At 55.8% G+C, this 22,203-nt stretch overlaps 1 protein-coding gene across 2 annotated transcripts; it reads left to right on the top strand.

Annotated features, from left to right (window-relative positions):
• Positions 1 to 884: 884 nt before the first annotated feature.
• PRRT4 (proline rich transmembrane protein 4) lies at positions 885 to 11,206 on the top strand. 2 transcript variants are annotated; one of them, XM_045855693.1, is made up of 5 exons: positions 885 to 937; positions 2,703 to 3,425; positions 3,510 to 3,614; positions 3,973 to 4,092; positions 8,931 to 11,206. In XM_045855693.1, exons 2-5 carry the CDS (start codon positions 2,771 to 2,773, stop codon positions 10,754 to 10,756), a joined length of 2,706 nt encoding a protein of 901 aa, XP_045711649.1. In that variant the 5' UTR covers positions 885 to 937; positions 2,703 to 2,770; the 3' UTR covers positions 10,757 to 11,206. The 2 variants fall into 2 exon arrangements, with proteins under 2 accessions (XP_045711649.1, XP_045711647.1); XM_045855691.1 differs by lacking the exon at positions 885 to 937 and adding an exon at positions 1,308 to 1,438.
• Positions 11,207 to 22,203: the final 10,997 nt, after the last annotated feature.

A 22,203-nucleotide genomic window follows, 5' to 3' on the forward strand; every position in this document is an offset into this window, starting at 1 on the left:
TATGTTCCCACAGTAGCGTTTTTTGGAGGAACATTTTAAGGGATTTAGAGACTCGAGACAACATAAATGAGGCAGTCCTACTTAAACCGGTCACGGTGGCAGCCCAACAAGGGCCATGAAGTATTCACAGTGCGCACCCAGCCCCTCGGTCGCCGTCACCCGGGCGGCAGCCCCGGCCAGGGCTCTCCGGTGCGCGAGGCCGCGCACTCTCTCTTTGACTCCGCGGTTCCCCTCCTGCCCCTGATCGGAAACAAGTTGTAAGCCTCCTCTCACAAGCAGCTTAGCTCACTATTCTCTCTGGCAGACATTTCTGAAAATCTAAGTATTTCTGAGAAATCAGTTTTAGCAAAAAAGAAAAAGAAAGTTACACATAGGAAGCGACGGTCGCCAGTCCGCCCTGTCGGAGGCGTCCCCGCAGCAGGGCGGCCGTTGGAGCTCCAGGTGGTGGGTGGGGAGGGCAGCAGAGAGGCTGAGGTCCAGGCTCCGCCAGCTGCGGAACCTTGGGCGGATTCGCTACTTTTCTGAGCCTTAATTCTGTGAAATGGGGACACGCACAGGGTTGCGGTGAGAACTCATGAGAAGAAAGGTGAAGTGCCTATTACACTTTTACTCACTGCTTAATAAACGTAGTGGGGCCTCTGGCTTGGGGTGCCATTCTGGAGCCAGCTGCCGTGTGTGTGTGTGTGTGTGTGTGTGTGTGTGTGTGTGTGAGAGAGAGAGAGAGAGAGAGAGAGAGAGAGAGAGAGAGAGAGGGGCTGTGAGTCTGTGTACACGGCACACGAGTGCGCGCGCGCGGTGCTCGGCCCGCGGGTGTGTTTCCCGGGGAAGGCGTGCGTGTGGATGGATGTGTGTGATGGGCCGCCCTGCGAGAGTGTGGCTGCCGCGCCAGGCTGAGAACGAGGCGCCCGCGCCCGCCGCGGCTGATCGGCAGCCCTGGGTGAATGAGCGCGCGTGGGGGAGACTGGCACAGACGTGCGCGCCCGCCTGCCGGCCGGGGTGGGGGGCGGACCGCGGACCGCAGACCCCGGTGGGGTGGGAGGAGGAGGGGAGAGGGAGGGAAGGGCGGGAGCGAGGGGAAGTGGGCGGGAGGGCAGTCCGAGCGTGGCTGCCGCGGAGCCCCGGCGCGGGCTGCTCAGCCGGGGAGCAAGGCTCACAGCCAGGAGGCGGCGCCGCGGGGAGCGAGCGCGGCGCGGGCCGGGCCGGAGCGCCGGCCTCGGGACAGCGCTGCGGGCCGCGGGTCGGGCCGGGCCAGACCCCGGGCAGCGCGTTGGCGAAGCCGCAGTTGCCTGGACGAGCCGAGGGGCGTCGGGAGCGACCGAGAGAACCCGCGAGACCCCGCGGATTATCGCCCAGCTGGGCGCCAGGGCCGCCGCGACCGCCCCTTCTCTGGGGACTTGGCAGAGGAGACCCCCCCTTCGGGAGGGGGCCAGAGGAGCAGGTTGGCCAGTCGTGCAGGGTGTGTGTGTGTGTGTGTGTGTGTATGTGTGTGTGCACGCGCGCGCGTGCTCTCGCGCCTGCAGGGTGTGTATGCATGGGGGGTGTGTGTGGGGTGGGGGGGGTGTTGTGTGGAATGTGTCTCTGTAAGGGGTGTGTGAATGTGTGTAGGGGCGTGTGCCTCTCAGTGTGACTGTACATATTGCGTGTGTCTGTGAGGTAGGGGTGTGTGTGTGTGGGTGTGTGAGTGAGACAGCCGGGAGGCTGGGAAGCTCACGGAGCTCGGTCTGAACATATACAGGAGGAAGGGGGCCTCGGCAGGACTGAATGTGTGCGCGCACTTGTGAGCAGGGCTGTGTGAAGGGTGAGCGGGTGAGTGTGTCATGGGTGTTAGGTGTGGCTGTGTGTATGATGTAAGGGTGCCAGGTGCACGTGCATCCCTGGCTCACCCTCACCCACCCTCACCAGATGTGTGTGAAGGGAGGGGGGTCTGGGCAGTGGAGTAGGAGTCTCCTACAGCGGACTCCTGCCCAGTTTTTTTTGCCTTGCCATCTTTCCCAGGAAGCCAGGGATAGCCAGGCTGCCCCTCCCTCAAATGCTCCCCTAGGGTTAAGGGGAAGGGAGCAGGCCCAGCCCCAGGAAAGAGGGGAAAGGCTGAAGGGACAGAGCTTCTGCCAGACCAGAAAGCAGACTGCCTTCTCGGTCTCGGCCAGATCACTCAGCCCTGTGCTTGCTGCCCCGCCCCCCTCACTGGCCCCAGGGCCCTGTGCTCCTGGGTCTGAGTGAATAGAGGGCCAACATCTTAAGTAGGGGCCCAAGGTGGGGGTGGGAGTAGGCTGAGTCTCATCCCTGAGGGTTAGCTTGTTCACAGTTGTATTACCAGAAGGGTGCTGGGCACCTAGTAGCCTCAATGCATATTTGAGGGTGGGAGGGAATGATAGAGGAGAAGGGAGGGACGGGATCTGTGAGTCTGGCAGTCAAGTCTGTCCCATCTACTATCAGTCAAGGATGAGAGCAGCTGTTTGCTGTCATACCCCAGCGCCCAAATTGAACAGGTGGGGGAGGCAGGGATGTAGGGAGAGGGAGCCTTAGGGAGACTGTAGGGAGAGATTTGTACTGGGGCCTGAATGGAGGAAGGAGCTGGCAACTCTCCCTGGGCAGAACCCTTTGCATCCTGTCGCCAGCACCTGCTCCTCTGTGATCAGAAGCGTCTCTCTGAGGCACTCCGTCCAGGTAACCAGGGCTCATGGCGCCTCTCCTCTCTCCAGGACTTTCGTGCTCAAAAGGTGCTGAAGAGTCCCCTGCCTGCCGAGGCCACCTGAGACCAAGTAGGGCCATGGCCGGGCATGGCTGTCTGGGGCTGGGGCTGTTCTTCGGGGTTGTGCTTGCTGTTCCTGTGGGCCCCCAGCCTGCTTCCTCCGTCCCAGGTCCCCCTCTCACCACTTTGACCCCACCACCTCAGAGCGAGGCCTCGATGCTCTCTCTCAACCTGGGACTTAACTTCAAATTTCACCTTCGGGGACCGGCTGCTGCCTGGGGGAGCCCTGTTACGGAGACCCAGCCACTCTCTCCTGGGCTGGGCCAGGAGCTGGAGGAAGAGGTGGTCAGAGGACTGAGGACCGACCCCCTTTGGGAGCTGCTGGTGGGCTCCCTCGGGAACTCCCCCCCAGAGTGGGGCTCTGCTGAAGGCAGCCCTACTACTCCCTGGGCCTCCCCGCTGCCTCTGGAGTCCACATCTCCCCTCTCTGAGCCCAGCGACAGGCCTACTGCTCCCTTCCGGCCCAGGATGGGCACTGTGACCTGGGATACTGCTCTGACAGCCACAGCACCTTCATCCAGTGCCCCCAGGCCCCACCAGACTGAGCTGGAACTGAAGTTTGACATGGCGCTGAGAGCAGGCGCCGCCCCCACACTGGGGCACCGCACGTTGCCCCTGCTGCCCAGTCTGCGGGCCAGCCTGGCAGAGATCGCCGGACGCCTGGGGCCCTTCGGTGAGTACCCGGTCCATCCCGAGGAGAGCCCCTGCTGGGCTGCCTGGCAGGTAGAGGAGGCTTCAGCCAGGGCTCCTTTTGCAGGGTTCTTTGGCACCACTCTGTCCCCACTCCGGAACTTCTCAGGTGCGAGCCCCCCAGACCCCACTACATCCCCAAGCTCTGCCTCCAGAGTCTCGGATTCTCCAGGTGAGTGTTTATTTCATTGCAACAAACATTTACAGGATTATCTCTACATTTCAGGCGCTGTACTAGGGGCCGAACCAGCACTTGCCTTTTCCTTTTGTCCTTGACTCAGGGAAGGTCTGCGTTGCTTCCTCCAGGCCCCGGGGCCTGGGCCACTGCTCCCAGGAGGAAATGCCCTCTTTGCCATAATGAGTCTGGTTTGGCCCTTGGAGTTTAGCTCCTGGTGGACATGTGGCTATAATTCCTGGGACAGTGGCTCTCTTAGGGCAAGTTCTGGGGAAGGACAGGCTTTTCACCAAAAGTCCAGAGGCCAAGGCTGGCTGGTAAGGTGGCACTCAAACCCCATGTGCTCTCTTTGCAGGGTTCTTTGGTACCACTCTGTCCCTGCCCTCATCCTTCCCGGAGACAAAGCTCCCAGGCCCAGGCCCACTAGACCCAACTGCTTCCCTAAGCTCTGCCTCTGTTGCAACAGCATCACTAGGTAAGTGTCCCATTCGTTTGAACTTGACAGTTACTTATTGAGCACTTACTACATGCTGGCCACTAATTGGCATTCTAGGACCCTTTTGTTTCATTGTCATCATAATTATAATCACCGTTCCCTTCATCATCGCCATGGAGATACATGTTAATCATACGAGAACAAGTGGTGCTGGGGATAGTCCCACGCAGAGTTGAGTAATGGTCCTCTGGGAGCTCTGCAACCGCAGGCAGAGCAGGATTAGATGAACGCATCGGGGCAAACAGACACACACACTACTTGAAGATGTCTACAGCCTCAGCACCAACCTCACGCCCAACTGCAGCCTGCCTGGCCCGATCCCCACCCCCACCCCAGCCTGGGGGTTCTCTACTTTGCTGTCTGATTTGACATGACGTGCTGTCAGATATGGGCAGAGCCAGGCTCCTCACTGGGAAGAGGCTGAAGATCTTGAACAGACAGACGCCATCCTTGTTCAAGAAAGCACAAAGATGGGCTGGGGGCGCAGAGGAAAGCCCAGAGGCTCCAGAATCTTGAGACTTGGCTTTAAATCCTGATTCACTTACTAACCATCTTGGTGACCCTGGGGCAGGTTATTTGGTGTCTCTGCGCCTTCATTTTGCTCATGTATCTAGGGTTTAATAATAGTACCTATTTTGTTATTGTGAAGCTTCCAGATAATGTAAGCTCCTGGCATGAGGCTGGGCACAAAGTAGAAGCTCACTAAACAGTAGCTGTTAACCTTGGTTCTTCCTCCCCTGCATTTCAAATACACTTCCAGACCCTACCTCTCAGTCACCGCAACCCCAGGATGAGATGGGATAGCATTTAAGCCACTGGACAGAAGGCACAATGCTCGGGGAGCGGTTCTGGTGGGTGAGGCCGAGGGAGCCATGGAGAGGGACCTCCAGGCCCAGCTTTGCTCTGCAGGGGGTTGACGGTGCCTGTGAATCCTCAGCCACCGCACGCCAGGAACCACCGGTCTCCCACTTCTTGCAGCTCTGGACTTGACACAGCACCTGCCTCCGGCTCACTCCTGCACGCTCACTGCCCTCCCCGGCACGTGGGTCAGGAGGCTGCCGTCTCCTCCCCCTGCAGCCCAGTGTGTGGCAGTGGCAGAATCTGCTGTGGGGTTGGGGCCAGGCTCTGTGGCCTCGGGGGAAGGATGCTGGCTCACGGTCTGTCAGCCTGGGGACGGACGGCACTGGCCAGGCAGGTTTAATGAGTCTGGACAGTATCAGAGGCAGCCCAGCTCACCCGCCCCACCCTCCTCCCCCTCCTCCCCCTCCTCACTGGCCGCTGCAAGAAACCAGCCTCTCCCTGATCGCTCCTCTTGGAGAAACCCCAGAGAGCTACGGTCCTCTTGGAGAGCAGGCCAAGGGGCCCTGCTCGAGCCAGCAGCGTGTGTGGGGAGCAGCGTCAGTTAGGGGACAAAGGGAGTTGCTCTGTGTCTCCTCTAGGATCTTTCTAACTTACGAGTAGTTAACCTTTGACCCCAAGGCTTCTGCTCTCTTTCATTAGGTCCCTTCACCTTGGGCAGAGCTCGTATTCAGCCAGTGCACCTAGAAACAGTTGTATAGGTTGTTAACACATTGAAAGGCTTTTACACCACTTGATAAGTACCCATTGCCCTTCGCCCCCTGAGCACTCCCCTCCACTCTCTGACCACCCTGGCTGGCACCTGTGCCATCTCCAGTTGTTCAATATTTCAAATGTCATCCTCACAAAAGGTATCAATCCTCCATAATCCTGGAGGTGGGGGTGGGGAGAGGGACGGGGCCAGGCCACCGAACAGGCTGCCGCTGCCAGCATCCAGTGTGGAGCCTGCGATCCTCCAGCCCTTTGATCTGGGCAGCTGGTGGATAATCAGGCCTGACTTTCCCATATATCCGGCCAGCCCCTCTCTCCAGCTCCTCCCCAGCTAGCTCCGACCTCTGCAATTACTTACATCGACCGACATACCATCTCCTCCCTGTCCCTGAGGTCAAGAGGGGCCACAGGACCAGAGTGCGACCATCTTGTCAGGGAGGCCTGCTCAGGAGAGGGATCCTAGGAAGTCACTGTCTCCTGGGCTATTCTGGGGGAAACTGAGGGCTCCTTCTGGGGAAGCTTCTAAAGGGGAGGCAGGGGCTGAGGTCAAGGGGACCCTTTTAAAGGCAGAAGCTGGGTCTTCTTCACGGGTCCCCACCCACACGTGGCCCAGTTCTGGACACACTGGGCATGTCCTGCCCCGTGGGAGCAGTGTACCTAGTTAGAACTCCCCACTCTGACACCTGAGCTGTGCCTACACTTTGCCTACTTTCTGGTTTTTATTCTTTTTCTGGCTTCTTCGGAATACTGAAACTTGCTCTAGTTCCCATAGTGCTTTGGGACAGAGGCGAAAGATGGGGTTTCCTGTGGCCCTCAGGTAAGAAGCGGAGCAGATCCAAGAGCTGCGCTTGTCTGCACAGGGAGCGAGGTGAAGGCTTACTGGGTGGCAGGCTGGCTCAGGCTGTGGGGTTCCTGGGTGCCTTCTTCCTCTGCAGAGGAAGACCATGGCCAAGGAAAGACCAGGCAAACTCACCCACTTTGCAGAAGAAGTGGGTTGGGCAAGGGCGTCTGAAAGGACCAAAGAATGAGGACGAGGGAGGGCGCACGTGTATCTGGTCCTGCCAATGTCAGATGGATGCCCGCTGCTCATCTGCAAGGCGTCCTGGCCATGTCTTTACTCATGGCTGTGTCTTCGTTAGGTGTCCAGGGATGGTCAGTCCATCTAAACAGTGTTCTTCCAACAGGGTTCACACGGTGAGCATGTGTCGCTGTTCACTCATTTGACTAATTGTCGATGAGTGAGTAAGTTTAGAATGTGCTAAGGGACAAGAGTCTTTTGTTAGTTAAACAAAAAACTAGTTTGAGGCCAGAAGTGGTCACAATCTCCCAAACACCAACTGATGATTGGTGATAGACATTATCCGATAATGGTGACACTGATGACAGTCATATTTTGCATGCTTATTACGCGCCAGGCACAAACGGCTTTGCACACACTGCCCATTTAGCCTCTAACGGCCTGTGCGGTAGGCACTCTCCCCACTGCAGACGCGAATGCGATGGAAGGGGAGACAGGGCGCCTGCTGCCGTTCGCAGGAGGCAGTGAGCGGTGGATATCTACTTTTTTGGCTGCTCCCTCTCCGCTCTCTGCAGTTGTCTGCTTCTGTCTCCCCTCCTCTCTCTCCAGAGCCCCTTTCTGCCCTCCTCACTCCTTTTCCTTGCTCTCAGAACTGCTCCGCTCTGCGTGTCCCAGCATGAGCAGGCATGGCCGTGCTCCTGGGGTCTTCCTGTATTGCCCAGTGAGGCATGGTTAGACATGGCCCAGCTAGGCAGTTGGTGCAGGTGTCTGGTTGTCAGGAGACCCTCCCCGTCATCCCACATCTGCCTCCTGTGCACTTCCTTGTTCCCGCCAGGCTGCCCCCAGCCCTTCACCCCCATTGTCTGCTTCCATCCTTGCCTGCAGCTACAGTTCTGCTGAGACTGCCGGGTGGAGTAAGGAGAGGCGTCCTCCCTTGCTCCTTGGCCACGGGGAGAATCCTTGGGTCTACCTCCTAACTCCTCTTGCTCCAGGGGAGTACAATTGGAGATCTTACTCCTCCCCTCTCTTGCCTGACTGTCTAGCCTTCAGGAGGTGGGGAAGAGCGCAGGGTGAGGCTGGGGAGTCTGAGTTAGCGAAGCCCAGAGCAACCCCCGAGGGGCTCACTCACTCAGAGCGCACTTTATCCCACTGTGATCTCTGCAGTTGGTCTCTTCTAGGAGTTCAAGGGTAGTCCCGAGACCCAGGGCCGTTCATCTCAATGTCGCCTTCTATAAAATGGGGCTTGAAGCAAAGGGACATCTATATTAAGAGCCTTAGACCGATGGCTTTGTGACTGAGTCAGAGTGAGACCACCGCCACGGGTAGGCCGAGCTGGGGGGCAAGGCAAGCAGAAGGGCCAGTGACCAGGAAAGGTGTTCTCCTCAGGGTGCTGGGCTCACCTCTCCTCCTGCTGCATGTGTGTGTTCACATGCACAAGAGTGTGCCCATGTGTGTGTGTGTGTGTGTGTGTGTGTATGTATGGAGGGGCTTTTCCTGAAGAGACAGGGAGAAGCGGGAAGCATCTGAAAAGGGTAGGGGGAGCTCCTCGTGGCACCAAGACGGGAGCTGGGAGTTAGAGCTGCAGACCAAGAGATGAGCACACTGTACTAGTCACAGGCTCTGGAATCGCAGAAAGGGGCCCAGACTCAGGTTCAAACATGGATTGTAGTGACAGCTCCGCCATTTGTGACCTTGGACGAGCCATTTTGCCTCTTAGTGGACCCTTAATATCTTCATCTGGCGAATAAGAAGATGCACTGATTCACCTGCTCAGTGCCAGTTCCGTGCCAGGCGCCATTCCAGGCACAGGGATTCACGTGTGAGTGAAGCAAACCACATTTTTCTTTTTGAAGCTTCCTTTCTGGTGCAAGATTTGAACTAGAGGGGGCTTCCACAGTCCCTTCCAGTTGTAAAATTCTGGGACTTCTTCAGGAAAACTTTTTGCTGCAGAATCGCAGAGTGAGGAAGGGAACTGAACGCAGCAGGGACCTGGGGGTGGAGTGGGGAGGGGCGATGGGAGCGGAAACTACTTCGTGAAGTGCTTGGTGGGGGAGGGGAAGGTGGGTTGCCAAGAGGAGAGAGGTCGGGCCAGCCTCTTGTTTAAGACCAGTGTGTCCTGGATGCTATGAAAACTCTGGCTGGCAGACATGCTACTGGCTGCGGGGCGGGGAACAAGAGTGGCAGGGGGAGGGCTGTGCAACTGTCTCAGACAAATGTTCTTTGACCACAGACGCCACCGTCCCCTCTTCTGGCCCAGATGACCCCTCTCCTGCCAGCCTCGGGAACCCTTCTGTGCAGCCAGAATGTGGGCCAGGGTCCTGCAGCGCCGGAGAATTGCCTGAACACAAGGGACAGCCTCCTGCGGCCCCGCTGCCCCTCTTTTTCCTCACCTTGGAGGCCGACTGGGCAGAGGCCAGGGCTCGCTGGGGGTTGGCCTGGGAGGCCCATGTGTACGGGGTAGGCGCCCTCTTCGGTCTGGTGGCCTTGCTGGCGCTGCTGGCTCTGGCCCTCTTGCCCTGGCGCTGCCCGCCTGGCGCCCCCTGCCTGGCGCTGCTGGACGTGCTTCTGCTCTCCGCCGGGACCACGCGGGCTTTTCCGCTTTTCTACGACGCCTATGGGCATCGCGACCGGCTGCCGGCGCTCGCCTGGCTGCTACTGCAGGACCTTCCGCTGCCCTGCCTGGCAGCCGGCCTGGGCCTGGCCTGCCTGCTGCTGGCCCGGCCTCGCCCGCCACGGTGTCCCGCAGGCCTGGCCGCGCTGCTGCTCCTGGGTCTGGCGCTGGCGGCCGCCGCTGCCCTCGGGAGCGCCGCCCACCGCCGGCTGAGGCCTTTGCGGCTTGCCTCCCGCGGGCTGCACGCCTTCCTCGCTGCCCTCCTGTCCGGGCTCCTCCTGGCGCTCTCCTGCTGGAGGGGTCGGCGGCGACGAGCCGGAGCGCCCCTGGGAGGGTCTGGCTTCAAGGGGGCCACCCCACTCCCGCAGGCGCGCAGCCCCTTCGCCCCGCGCGATTCCTGGCGGCGCGCAGCGCGCACGGCCCCGGTGGCTGGAACCTTCGGGCTCCTGAGCGGAGCCTTGCAGGGCTACGAGGTGCTGCACGCCCTGGGTTACGGCGGCCAGCCTGGCCTGGAGGGGCCCTGGCCCTGGTGGGCCTTCCAACTAGGCCTGCGTCTGGGCGAGGTGGGCGTCGCGCTCCCGTTGGCTCTGCTGGGCCTCTACCCTGCGCTCTGCAGCCGCCGCGTCCCGCCGCGCTGCTGGGCCAAACTCTTCCGCTTGTCTCCGGGCCACGCGGCTCCGCTGCTGCCTGGACGCTGGGTCACCGGGCCCCCAGACAAGGAGCCTCTGGGTAGCGCCATCGCGCGGGGCGACGCAGAGCTGCTGCAGCTGTGCGCCTTGGCAGGGCCTGGCCCCGACCTCCTTCTCCAGGGTGGCGCCTGCCGGGGCCTCGACGAGGCAGCGGCCAATCCTGCTCCTTCCCCGGCCTCCTCCCCCTGCAGCGACTACACAGTGGACTTCCGCCCGCCCTCCCCAATCAATCTGAGGCGCAGCATCGAGGAGGCCCTGTGCAGCGAGGCCTTGCTCACGCCGGGCCTCTTTCAGGGCCCTGCTTTCAAAGAAGCCCTGCCTGGGCTCAGCCTCTACGGCACCGCCTCGCTGGGGGCAAAGACCGAGGCTGTGCTCAGTGGGAAGTCGGAGGAGGCCCCCAACACCCTCGCGCCCCTGGAGCTTCCCTCTCCCGGGGCCTGGCCCGCGGGCAGTAGCGCATCATCCAGCTCCCTCTGCGGACTCTCCCGGGACAGCTCGTCCATGCTGCTATGCTCCAGCCCAGACAGGCCCCCGCGCTGTCCGCTGGTCTGCGTCCTCAGTCCCCCGCGGCCCTCAGGAAGTAGCCCTAGCCTCCCAGCCTCAGGATCCTACCAGGCCCTGTCCCCACCCTCTCGCGACTCCCCAGAGCCTGCCTCTGAGCTGCAGGGCGAAGAGGCCTCGCTGCAGGAGCAATTCCTGGACGCCTGCCGACAGATCGACGAGCTGAGCACGGGCAGCGACACCATAGACCTGTGAGGAGGAAGCCCCTCCGCGCCTGCTCCTCTGAGACCTGCACACTGTAACCCTTCCCCGGTCTTGCCTGGTTCAGATACCTCTCCCTGTCTCCTTCCGGGTCCGGGGGCTCCTGGGTGGGTGTTTTAGCAGCCAGGCTCTGTTGATTGGGAATTAGTGCCACCTTCTCTGGAGCCCTGGGTGCTGATGCCCTCAGCTACAGTTCTAGGCTGGCAGGGGTCCCTCTTTCCTTGGCATTCACCAGCAATAAAGCTCCAAGGTGCTCCACTCCTGACCACCACTCCCCACTCTGGTGCTGAGTGAGAGGAGCTATCCTCAGAAGACCTCGAGATGGCCCTCAGTCCCCATACCCACCTCTGCCGTGCCCAGGAATCCCATCCCTGAGGGAGTGAGACTTCCTGTTCTCCACATGACCCTTCCCGACAGAAGGGTCCATGGCAGATCTAGGAGACACTACAGCTGTTGGGTGGGAGGTGAGTGTTATTAGAGTTAATTTATCAATAAAATATTTTCAGAGGAGAAAGTCTGGCCTTCTTGGAAAAGCTTAGGTGAGGCAACAGCAGCTTTGGATCCAGAAGAGAAGCAGCGTCTGTGTGGGGCGGGTCTATTTCACACCCGAGGGACCTTCACTCTCAACGGCAAGGAGTCATGTGCTGTGGCTGGTTGAGTGAGGGTCCTGGGAGCAGCCCCCTGAAGACCTGTCGAATCTCTGGGAAGTGGCTTTTGCAGAGACAGAACATGGCCCCAAGAGGTGATGCAGAAACTCTCCAGTCTTTGGTGGAAGTGTCTGCCGTCCTAAGAGCCAGGCTTCAGGTCCAGGTGGGCAGGGGCTAGGGACTAGTTAGTGGTAAAGAGCTCCATGGAAATGCTGATACACATATCAAGGGCTTGATCACCTTGAACTGGGAACCCCAGCAATCTTTCTGCCACATTCCCAGAGGAATTCACATCAGCTCCACCTACTAACAGGGCCTCTTCAAGGTTAGATATGCAACCCTCCTACCCCTGCAGGACACTTACCTTCCATAGGTGCAGATCCCCCTGAAGAGAGCCTGTGGTCCCCAAACTCCAGCCCCATCCTACCTTCCGAAGCATAACTCACAGTGTGGAGACCCATGAATATATCCAAACCACCAGCATTCTGTAATCCCTCCCTTGTCCAGGGCATTTGGCTCTGAGCTCTGTAGCATACATTTATTATTTGGCTAAAGTGCAGAAAGTTCAGAGTGGCACTAAAAGAGGCCCGTAGATTAGGTTTGAAAATGAAAATCTGACAGTGGTTTGGCAGATGTCCTGCATATTACAGAGAGACCTACAAGGGAACACATGCTAGACTTGAAGAGGAAAAAGAGAAATAGGAGTGGTTTTTCTTCCAACTCTGCCCATCAGCTGGCGGGGATTTGAGAAGGGAAGCGGGTGGGGGCAAGAGGAAAGCAGGCAGAGAGATCGGGTCCAGTGCACTAGTGGAAGAATCGAAATACCACTCTCCTTGCACATGAAGATCTGTTCTGGCCAAGAAGAGGGTTCAAGGCCTGGGACCTCAGAATGCAGAGACGAGTCACTGATGTCTGGGGGGTGGGCAGTGAGGAGTCATATTAGGGGAGAAAATGAGAGGAGGGTGGGGCAGGCATGGCTGAGGGATGGGACTGGAGTGGTTCTGACTGCGTCTCCTCCATCACCTGGTTCAGCTTGGCTCAGAAATTCTTGCTGCATCGCCACTCTGGGCTGAGGCCCAGAGAACTGCCAGCCTCCTAATTACAGGCATTTCTCACTGGTGTCCTGGTGGCTGTAGCGCCCCAGCATCAGAGCTGCTTTGTGTCATGGAAGGAGTGCTTGCTGTTTGCCTCTGCCCACACTCAACTTCTCTCTGCCATCTCCTCCTCACCCTACTCGACAGCTGCTCATTCACTGCTCCCGTCAAGGGTTTTTGGGTTCATGCACACACCTCCTGACAAAGCAATCTAAGCCTTATGTACCCCAGTCAGTCTCTCTGTCTGCTTCTCTCTCTCGCTCTCTCTCTCTCTCACACACATACACACACACACACACACACGCGCGCGCACACACAGCTTTTCTGTGTGAAAGCTCTGAATGGGGCTGACGAGATGAGGGTTCGGTAGGGGAACACAGCTGGTTGTTCACCAGCTCCAACACTTTTTTCCAGAGAATTATCTTTGACTTTATAAAGGGGCTGAGATTTTGGTGAGACAACGTTTCCCTTTTGTCTCATACCTCAGCCCTTACCTAAAGCAGGTTTTCCCAGAGGAGTCCAGGTAATCCTGACACATACATACACCCTTCAGTTCCAATTCTTAGTACAGTAGAGAAATGAGAGACAGACAGCTTCATTCATTCCATTTCTGTAAAACATTTTATTGAATACGTACAATGTGTTAGGTCCTGGGGCCAGACAGATGAACAAGGTGATGCTAGCCTTGAATTTAACAAGTGGAAGATCCTTTGGGGGAGGCAGACAATAAAGAGTTACTCTTAAAATTATTACAATAGAACAAGTAACTAGTAACAGTTGTGAAAACTGCTAAGAACAAGAAGTATGCAATGATATAAGAAGGTTTTGTTTGCAAGTGGGAGTGCAGCCAGAGGGATGGGACTTTTGGAGATGCTGGCTGAGAATAGCCCAGGCCCCTCACACTTCCTTTCCTGGCTCCTGCACAGTGATGGATGAGAGAGAGGCCAGTAGTTTATTTCCCCTGGCAGCCGCTTTGCTGGTATGGTACAGGGTACCACAACTCCTGCTATTTAATAAAGAGCCCTGCATGTGTCCTGGGGAAATGGATGAGCAAATATTTCTGATCGAAGAACCATGTGGTGTCCCTGATATGAATGGACAGGAGGGGAATGGGGCTGAGGCTGAGTCTGGGAGACCAGGATGGGGAGCCAGGTCTGAAATCTGGGAATTGTAAACGTGTCAGCTGCAGTGTTATCCTCCGCTAGGGCACACAATTCCTCCACATTGTGGGTGGCTGCTGCCCCCTGATGGGCACAGGGACACAATATCATTTTGTCCTTTAAGGAAGGTTTAGGTCCTAAGTACTTGCAACGTAGCATTGTAGGGGGTGTCCTAAAGGAATGTTGGATCAGCTTTCTTTGGGTTCTTTTCCTGGTGCACACTGCAGCCAGAGCTGGGAAGGCCTCCCCCTAGCTGGGCCCTGAAGCTTGTGCTGAAATCTCTGGGGATGGAATTTTGATTGCTAAAGAGGTGAGGGGGCAGGAGAGGAGAGGAAAAAAAAGGGAGGAATGTGGAATTTCAACCCATCTTTATTTGAATGACCCATCCCATTTCCTTTGTCTATTTCTCTCTCTTTATCCTGCATAGGATTAACCCTATAGCCTTAAAAATTTGTCTGGTATTTCAATACTTTCTCCCCTGAGTTATGTGTTTCGAAACATCTGTGGCATTTTCTTTTAAGTATATATTTATTACTTACTTGGAGCTAGGGGGGCGTTAATCTGATGTTGTGTTCTCCCTTTCCCCCCATTACTATCAACCAGCCATCCATCCACCAGGATTTACTGAAAGTAAATGGGGAAAAGGAAGTTTACTTTTCACTGTACCATTTGTACTTTTTGAATTTCACTACCATGTGTTCAGGTTATACTATTAAAAAGTACTTACACCTGGCTGGCGTAGCTCAGTGGATTGAGCTCGGGCTGTGAACCACAGCATTGGAGGTTCAATTCCCAGTCAGGGCACGTGCCTGGGTTGCAAGCCACGGCGCCAAGCAACCACATATTGATGTTTTCTCTCTCTCTCTCTCTCTCTCTCTCTCTCTCTCTCTTTCTCCCTCCCTTCCCTCTCTAAAAATAAATAAATAAAATCTTTACACAAAGAGAATATATTAAAAAAAAAGTACTTACTAAAAAATGCACTGAGCACTTTTTCAGCTGCATGTTCTGCAGGGTGCTGCAGTTTCTGAGCCCAGTGGGATAGCAAACATTCTCTGTGTTTCAGGATCCAGGAGCACCCAGATTCCCTTACCAGTGAGATCCCCTTAGCCTCGTGTCTGTCTGATAAGCTGACTTGAGAGAAGATCTTCCCCTCTGTCCAGGAGAACCTAGTTACAGGTGTCTGTCTACTCACACCGACTGTATTCTCCCTGAGGGCAGGGACCCTGTCTTTTTTTTTCTCACCAATTTTATCCCTAGTGCCTGACACATAGTAAGAACTCAGTAAAGATATATGGAAAGTGATTGCGTACGATCCTTTTCTATGTGTACTTTAGCAGCTGTAATTTGCAAACCGTTATAAGCAGTGTATAGTTCTCTGTTACAGTGTGACAAAAGTCTCACATTCTCTGAGAACACGAGAATTATTTGATGTTTGTGATGTACTTGTATCCAAGTGCATTCTGGCTACTGTAAGATTTTTCTGCTGAGGAAGAAAGTCAAATCAGCCATAAAGGGGGCAAAAGCAGGATTTTATTGGGGTTGCGCTTCCCCAGAGGTTCTCTGGTCCAGAGTAAGGGGGCCAGAGAAGTCGTGCCCGGGGTAGAGCAGGGGGATTTTTCATACATCAGGGTGGGGCAGGCTTGTCGAGTCTTAGGCAGATAGGGTGCTGTAGTCTCTGTGGCAAACTGAGAATGGCTGACCACTTATACACTTGGTGCCGGGAAGATTTTGGCGGTTGCTTAGCTTGCAGTTTTCTTTGTTTGGCGCCTGCAGTGGGCGTTAACCTTTTCATATCCTGTCCAACACAACATTCCGACCTCTTTGATATGCTATGGAGTGACATTTCTTTCTGGCTACTTCCTGCTGACCTGGGGGCGTCGAGGGGATTGGGGCTCCGAGGTCACGGTTCAGTTGGGATAGGAGGATAGGTGTGAAGGAGCATTTGACTGAACTCTACCCAGGAGACTTCGTGAATTTGTGCTTGTAAAAACTTTAAAAAACAGGGACCAAGCATTAGTAGTATGCCTATGATCAGAAGAGGCCCCAGAATTGGGGCCAACCAGGTGGAAAGGAGGTTTTTCCACCACGGGGATAATATGGTTTGGGAATTTTCCTGGTGGAGCTTGTCCCGTAGATTTTGTAAGGCTTTGATGTTTTTTTCCACTAGGCCACCCTCGTTTAAGTAGAAGCAGCACTGCTCCTGTCTCTGCAGAGAGGCCAACGAGGTAACTGAGGCATCAAGGGTCTTCTCCAGTTTAGGCCGTGGGCTGGCTGGTATCGTCTGGTTAAGGAGAGGAAGGAGGAGAAGGGTGCCCCATAGGGGAGTCATGGTGGGAAGCTGGGTTCTGGGTGAAATGGATCCTGGTGCCTCCCAGGATTTTGGCGGACCACACTCGCTGCCAGCCGGGGCTAGTTTAAGGTGGGAGACATGAACCCAAGAGGGAAGGCCTAAAAGCTTGGCTGCTGTAGGGGTGGTGAGTATTACTGTATGGCGTCCCGTCCACTTAGGCTGGAGTGGTCGGGCTTCAGCTCCCTGAGCAATACCTGGTCCCCTGGTTGGAGAGGAATTGTGTGGTCTGCTCCTTGTGGTCCTCCTACCGGCGGGAGGGTTCGGTCAGCATGTTCTCTAAGGAGATGTCTTAGGAGGGAAAGGTAGGGCAGGTAGGAGGCCAGAGGTGGAGGAGAAGCTGGTAAATTATTGTTGATTAGAAAAGGCCTACCATAAAGCAATTCGAACGGGCTCAATCCTGACGGCTCCCTGGGGGTGGCTCTGATTCTAGCCAGGACTCATGGGAGGAGGTAGGCCAAGAGTTTTTTGTTTCTAGAGCAAGTTTGGTTAGGCGTGACTTGAGAATCCTGTTGGTGCGTTCAACTTTCCCCGATGACTGAGGCTGGTATGGGATGTGAAGCTTCCAGGTGATGCCCAGTGAGGTGGAAACTTGTTGTACAACCTGGGAGACGCAGGCAGGGCCATCGTCTGACTGGATGGAGGCAGGCAACCCGAAGCACGGGACAATGTGCTCGATGAGGAGAGCAGCAACGGTGTCAGCTGTTTCCTGAGCGGTAGGGTAGGCTTCCATCCAGCCTGAAAAGGTATCAACAAAGGTTAAGAGATAACGGTATTTCTTGTGTGGAGGCATGTGAGTGAAGTCGATTTGCCAGTCCTGGCCAGGGAGAGGTCCTCTCATCTGGTGAGTTGGAAACCGGGGTTTAAGGCCTCCCTGAGTTGACGTTGTAGAGCAGACCGAGCATTCAGCATGCACCTGCTTGATGGACTGGAGAAGATTTGGGAAGGAGAAGAGGGGATCTAGGAACTTGAACAGAGCCTTGGGGCCCATGTGCAGTGACTGGTGGATTTCTGGGAGGAGGGGGACAGCCTGCTGCTGGGGAATGGCAGTTTTTCTACTGAGGAAGATCCAGCCTCCATCGCCAATGCAGCCACCCCCGGCATACAGGGAAGAGTGTTCCTGAGGAGTATAGGAAGGAGGTACTGGGGTGGACAGGAAGAGTATGGGGGAGGGAGAAGCTCCAGTCATCAGTTTTTGTGCTGTGGCATCAGCCTGGGCATTGCCCTGGGAGACGGGGTCTCATGAGGTTTGATGCCCCTTGCAGTGAACAACAGCTACTTCTGCAGGTAATTCTAAAGCTTGGAGGAGTTCAGAGATTAGAGATGCATTACTGATGGGAGAGCCTTTAGATGTGAGAAACCCACGTTCCTTCCAGAGAGTAGAGTGACTGTGAACAATGAGAAAGGCGTATTTGGAGTCTGTGTAGATGGTTACTTGCTTGTTTTTTGCCAGAGAGAGAGCTTGGGTGAGAGCGATGAGTTCTGCTTTTTGTGAGGTGGTGCCCTCAGGCAGTGGTCGTGCTTCTAGGGTGGAAGCAAGGGTGACCACCGTGTAGGCCCCCACCACAGAACTGCCATCGACGGACAGAGTGAGGTCAGCATTGGGGAGTGGAATGTCAGACACCCTGTCTAGGGGCTGCCTGAGAAAGTCAAGAGCTTTGGGACAAGAGTGAGTGGGTTCAGGATCGATGGTGGGCGCTGGTAAGAGGGTGACCGGGTTGAGCCGAGGGGAGAGGCAAAGGGATAAAGCGGTACTCTCTATAAACAGAAGGTGCAGCTCTTGGAGGCGTGAAGGGCTCAGCAGTGAGAGAGCCTGGTGTGAGAGCAGATCAGTAAGGCGGTGGGGCGAGAAAACGACCACCGGCTGGCAGAGAGTCAGCTTGAGGGCCTCCTTGCTTAACTCTGCAGCACTGCCCAGGGCACGGAGACATGGCTGCCACCCCCGTAAGGTTGGATCCAGCTGCTTGGAGAGATAAGCAACCAGACGGTAGGAGGGGCCAACAGGTTGGGCCAGGACGCCAATTGCCTTGGCGTTCATTGGTGAAAAGGTGAAATGGACGGGTGGGACTGGGAAGGCTTAGAGAGGGGGCCTGCAGGAGTGTGTCCCGCAACATGGTGAAGGCTTTCTCTACCAGCTTGGGAGAAGTAAGGGATCCCATAGGAGTTTCTTTTGCAGCGTCGTACAGGGGCTTGGCCAAGAGGGCAAAGCCGGGAACCCAGTGTCTGAAGAACCCCACTAATCCCAAGAAGGAGAGAATCTGATCTCCATTGGTGGGGGGTTGGAGCTCATGGAGGAGGCGAGTGCGGTCTGCAGTGAGACTCCACGTGGTAGGGGTTATGGACAGACCTAAGTAGGTGTCGGTCTGTGTAGAAATCTGAGCCTTGGTGGGGGAACCCGATATCCTTTGTCTGCTAACAAGTTAAGGAGGAGGGCTGTGTGTTGTTGAGACACTGGTAACGAGGGACTGCACAGGAGGAGGTTAGGACAGTGCTTGAGCCTAAATCACAGGTGGCAAGATCCCGAGCAAGAGCCTGCCCAAAGAGATGGGGGCTGTCTCTAAAGCCTTGGGGAAGGACTGTCCATGTCAGTTGTTGTGAGAGGTTGGTGTCAGGGTCAGTCCAGGTAAAGGCAAAAAGAAAATATGAATCCTGGTGGAGGGGGATAGTAAAGAAGCCGTCTTTGAGGTCCAGAACAGAAAAATGGGTGGTGGTAGGTGGGATGTGGGAGAGGAGAGTGTAGGGGTTTGGGACCACCGGGTGGATAGGGACTGCTGCTTCATTAATGAGCCTTAGGTCTTGGACTAACTGGTATGCTCCTGATGGTTTCTGAACTGGAAGAATTGGGGTGTTACTCAGGGAGTTGGCCGGAATTAAAAGTTCCTGCCCCATAAGGCGGGAGATGATAGGTTTGAGACCTTTCCGATGGGTTTCAGAGATTGGGAACTGGGGTCTAGAAGGAAAGATGGTGGGGTTTTTCAGCGTGATGGTGACTGGGGTGTGGTGAGAGGCCACAACAGGCTTGGAGGTGTCCCGCACCTGAGGGTTGACTGGGGTGGGTGAGATTGGAGGTTGGGTTAACGGGGTAGGGTCTTCGAGCAGAGGAAGGAGAAGGTGAGAGGAGGGGTTTAGGCTTGCTGTGACCTGTAAGGAGGCCCCTAGGAGCTGCAAGATGTCTCTTCCTAGGAGTGGAACGGGGCAGGAGGGTATGACCAAGAAGGAGTGTGTGAAGGGGACATTATCAAGGCTGCAGTTTAAAGGAAAGGTACGAAGGGGGGGTGATGGAGTTTCGTCAACCGCCATGACCGAGATCTGGGAAGGGGGAAGGGGACCAGACTGTGATGGCAAGACTGAATAGCTAGCTCCCATGTTCACTAGGAATGAGATGGACTTACCCACTATCTGTAGCATTACCCTGGGCTCAGCAAGGGTGATGGGAGTCTTCAAGTCTGGGCCGCATCAGTCGTCCATGAAGCCAAGGAGCTCTAAGGCCAGACAGGAGTCCTCACCTTGGCTGGCTGATCCCCCTCGCGGAGGCGCTGGGGCACCGGGAACGAGCCTTTAAGGGGACAGACATCTCTCCAATGGCCGAGCTGCCAGCAGTTGGAGCACAGTTTGGTGGGCGGTTGAGGGTTTGGACATTGGCGGGCCCAACGTCCTTCCTTACCACAGTTGAAGCAGGCTCCTGGCAGCATTCCTTTTGTGGCCCGGACTTTGACTTGGCCCCTGGGTTGTGACGTCCTGGGTCTTCAGCCAGCCTCAGGGCTGCTACTATAGCCTGGGTCTGCAGGGCTACCGTCTGCTTGCAGGCGCACTTGGCGAGCAGCCTCAGCATTTTTGTCCCGGTTGTTAAAAACTTTAAATGCCATGTTTACCAGATCTCGGATGGGGGTTTGAGGACCGTCCTCTGCCTTTTTTAGTTTTTTTCTGAATGTCTGAGGCTGACAGAGATGAAGTGGGTGGCCAGCACAGTGGCCCCTGCATTGGATGTAGGATCTAAGTGAGTATGGAGAACCATAGCCTCAGTTACGTGGTTAAGGAACAGGGCTGGGTTTTCTTTCGGGCCTTGGGTAATTTCTCTGAGTTTGTCATAGTTAATTGCCTTCTGAGCTGACTGTTGCATTCCTGCTAACAGGCACTCAACCATTTGGTCATGGCGCCCCTCTGCCCCCCTGTCCCGTCTGATAATCCCTCCCTGGGGTTTGCTTGAGGAACAGCATCCGCCCCAACCGGCAAGAGGGGGTTGGTAGCGTGAACCTGATCGCCGTGTGCCCCAGCCGCTGTTCAGACAGGGTTGCGCTCATCTGGGGTTTGGGTAGATGTGAGAATGATGTGTAAGTCATGCCATGTAAGATCATAGGCCTGGACCAAATACTGAAATTCTTTGATGAAACCTGTAGGGTTGGTGGAAAAGGAACCTAGACGCTTTTCGATAGAGGAGAGGTCTGACAGAGAAAAAGGGCCATGAACCCAGACGACTCCTTCCGCCCCTGCGACTTCCGGAGTGGACCAAGGAGGGAGTTTGGGGGTGCCTGAGCCCAACAGGAGCGCGTGTGTGCGCTAACCAGAGAGGATAAGGCATCCTCGGAAGGGAGAGCTCCCGCGGGCCGTGGTGCGGGGACAAGGGGTTCGGAAGGAGGGGGGTGGTAAGGAGGCGGAGAGGAGAGGTCTTCGGGTGGGTCAGTTAAAGAAGAGAGGTTGGGAGTGGAAGGTTTAGAGGGGCACGAAGGTTCGGGGGCGCTCCTGGCCAAGAGGACCTGGGCCGTGGAGCACGTGGCACAGAGATCAGAACAGGAGCGCAGCGCCCAGAAACCCTGGATATAGGGGACCTCAGACCATTTGCCAGTTTGTTTGCAGAAATTTTCTAGATCAGTAAGGGTAGCGAAATCGAAAGTCCCATCAGGAGGCCAGGTCTCGCGGTTATCTAAAGGACATAACGGCCAGGCCTTGGCGGACAGGAAGATTAACCGCTCTCGTTTCAGACCTGGGTCAATCTCTCGTTTCAGACCTGGGTCAATTACGGGCAAATTTTCAGGAGACACCCTAAAGGCGTCTTGGGGTCTATTCTGGACTCCTGTCCTCCCATATTCCCTGGCCCTACGGCGATTGGGGATTGAAATTGGCGTCCCGCAGATCAATCCACCAACCTTTCAGGCAGGCTGGGGTTTGGGGCCTGGGACATCTCCACAGGCAGCCGGTTACCCCAAGAAGCGGAGAGCATTCTCTCCAAGGATTGGGTTACCCCGACGCAGCTGCGATTTTCAGACGGGGGCGGGGGCCCAGAGTCAGAATAGAGTCAGGGAAGAAGGGAAGAGGGACACTCACCCTGGCTGTCCGAACTGGTGGAGCAGTCGCAGAGGCTTTCCTCGGGGAAACGGGGAGGAGCGAGCGGCCCCAGTGGACAACTCCTCCCGGGGTTTCGGCACCAAAATGTAAGATTTTTCCGCCGAAGAGTAAAGTCAAATCAGCCACAAAGGGGGCAAAAGCAGGATTTTATTGGGGTTGCGCTTCTGGGGAGATTCTCTGGTCCAGAGTAAGGGGACCAGAGATGCCGCGTCCGTCGTTTAGAGCGGATGGGGCGCTGTAGTCTCTGTGGCAGACTGAGAATGGCTGACCACTTAGACACTTGGTGCTGGGAAGATTTTGGCGGTTGCTTAGCTTGTAGTTTTCTTCGTTTGGCGCCTGCGGTGGGCGTTAACCTTTTCATATCCTGTCCAACCCAACGGCTACATTTTATGTACGTAATCTGGGAGTCTGTGGCGGCACTTCAGAAACTAATATTTATTTAAACATCTATTATATGTCAGACCCTAGGTTAGCCACGAGCAAAAACGACTTCTGTCTTCCCTGGTAAACTGCAGAGCAATGTCCTGGAAATGAGATTTTTTTTTAAAGATTTTTAAATTTATTTTATTTTTTTTTTAGAGAGGGAAGGGAGGAAGATAGAGAGAGAGAGAAACATCAATGAGATAGAGAGAGAAACATCAATGTGTGGTTGCTGGGGGTCATGGCCTGCAACACAGGCATGTACCCTGACTGGGAATCGAACCTGCGACACTTTGGTTCGCAGCCCGCCCTCAATCCACTGAGCTATGCCAGCCAGGGCTGAAATGAGATTTTTAAAAAAAGATTTTATTTATTTATTTTTAGAGAGGGAAGGGAGGGAGGGAGGGAGAGAGAGAGAGAGAGAGAGAGA

This window comes from Phyllostomus hastatus, unplaced genomic scaffold (assembly GCF_019186645.2).
Source record: "Phyllostomus hastatus isolate PE091 unplaced genomic scaffold, TTU_PhHast_1.1 phas_scaffold_114, whole genome shotgun sequence".
NCBI lineage: Eukaryota > Metazoa > Chordata > Mammalia > Chiroptera > Phyllostomidae > Phyllostomus > Phyllostomus hastatus.

Coding starts and splice junctions, on each gene's coding strand:
- PRRT4 (XM_045855693.1), top strand. CDS start 2,771: ATGGCCGGGCATGGCTGTCTGGGGCTGGGGCTGTTCTTCGGGGTTGTG. Junction 3,426..3,509: donor CGGACGCCTGGGGCCCTTCG/GTGAGTACCCGG, acceptor CTCCTTTTGCAG/GGTTCTTTGGCACCACTCTG. Junction 4,093..8,930: donor TGTTGCAACAGCATCACTAG/GTAAGTGTCCCA, acceptor CTTTGACCACAG/ACGCCACCGTCCCCTCTTCT.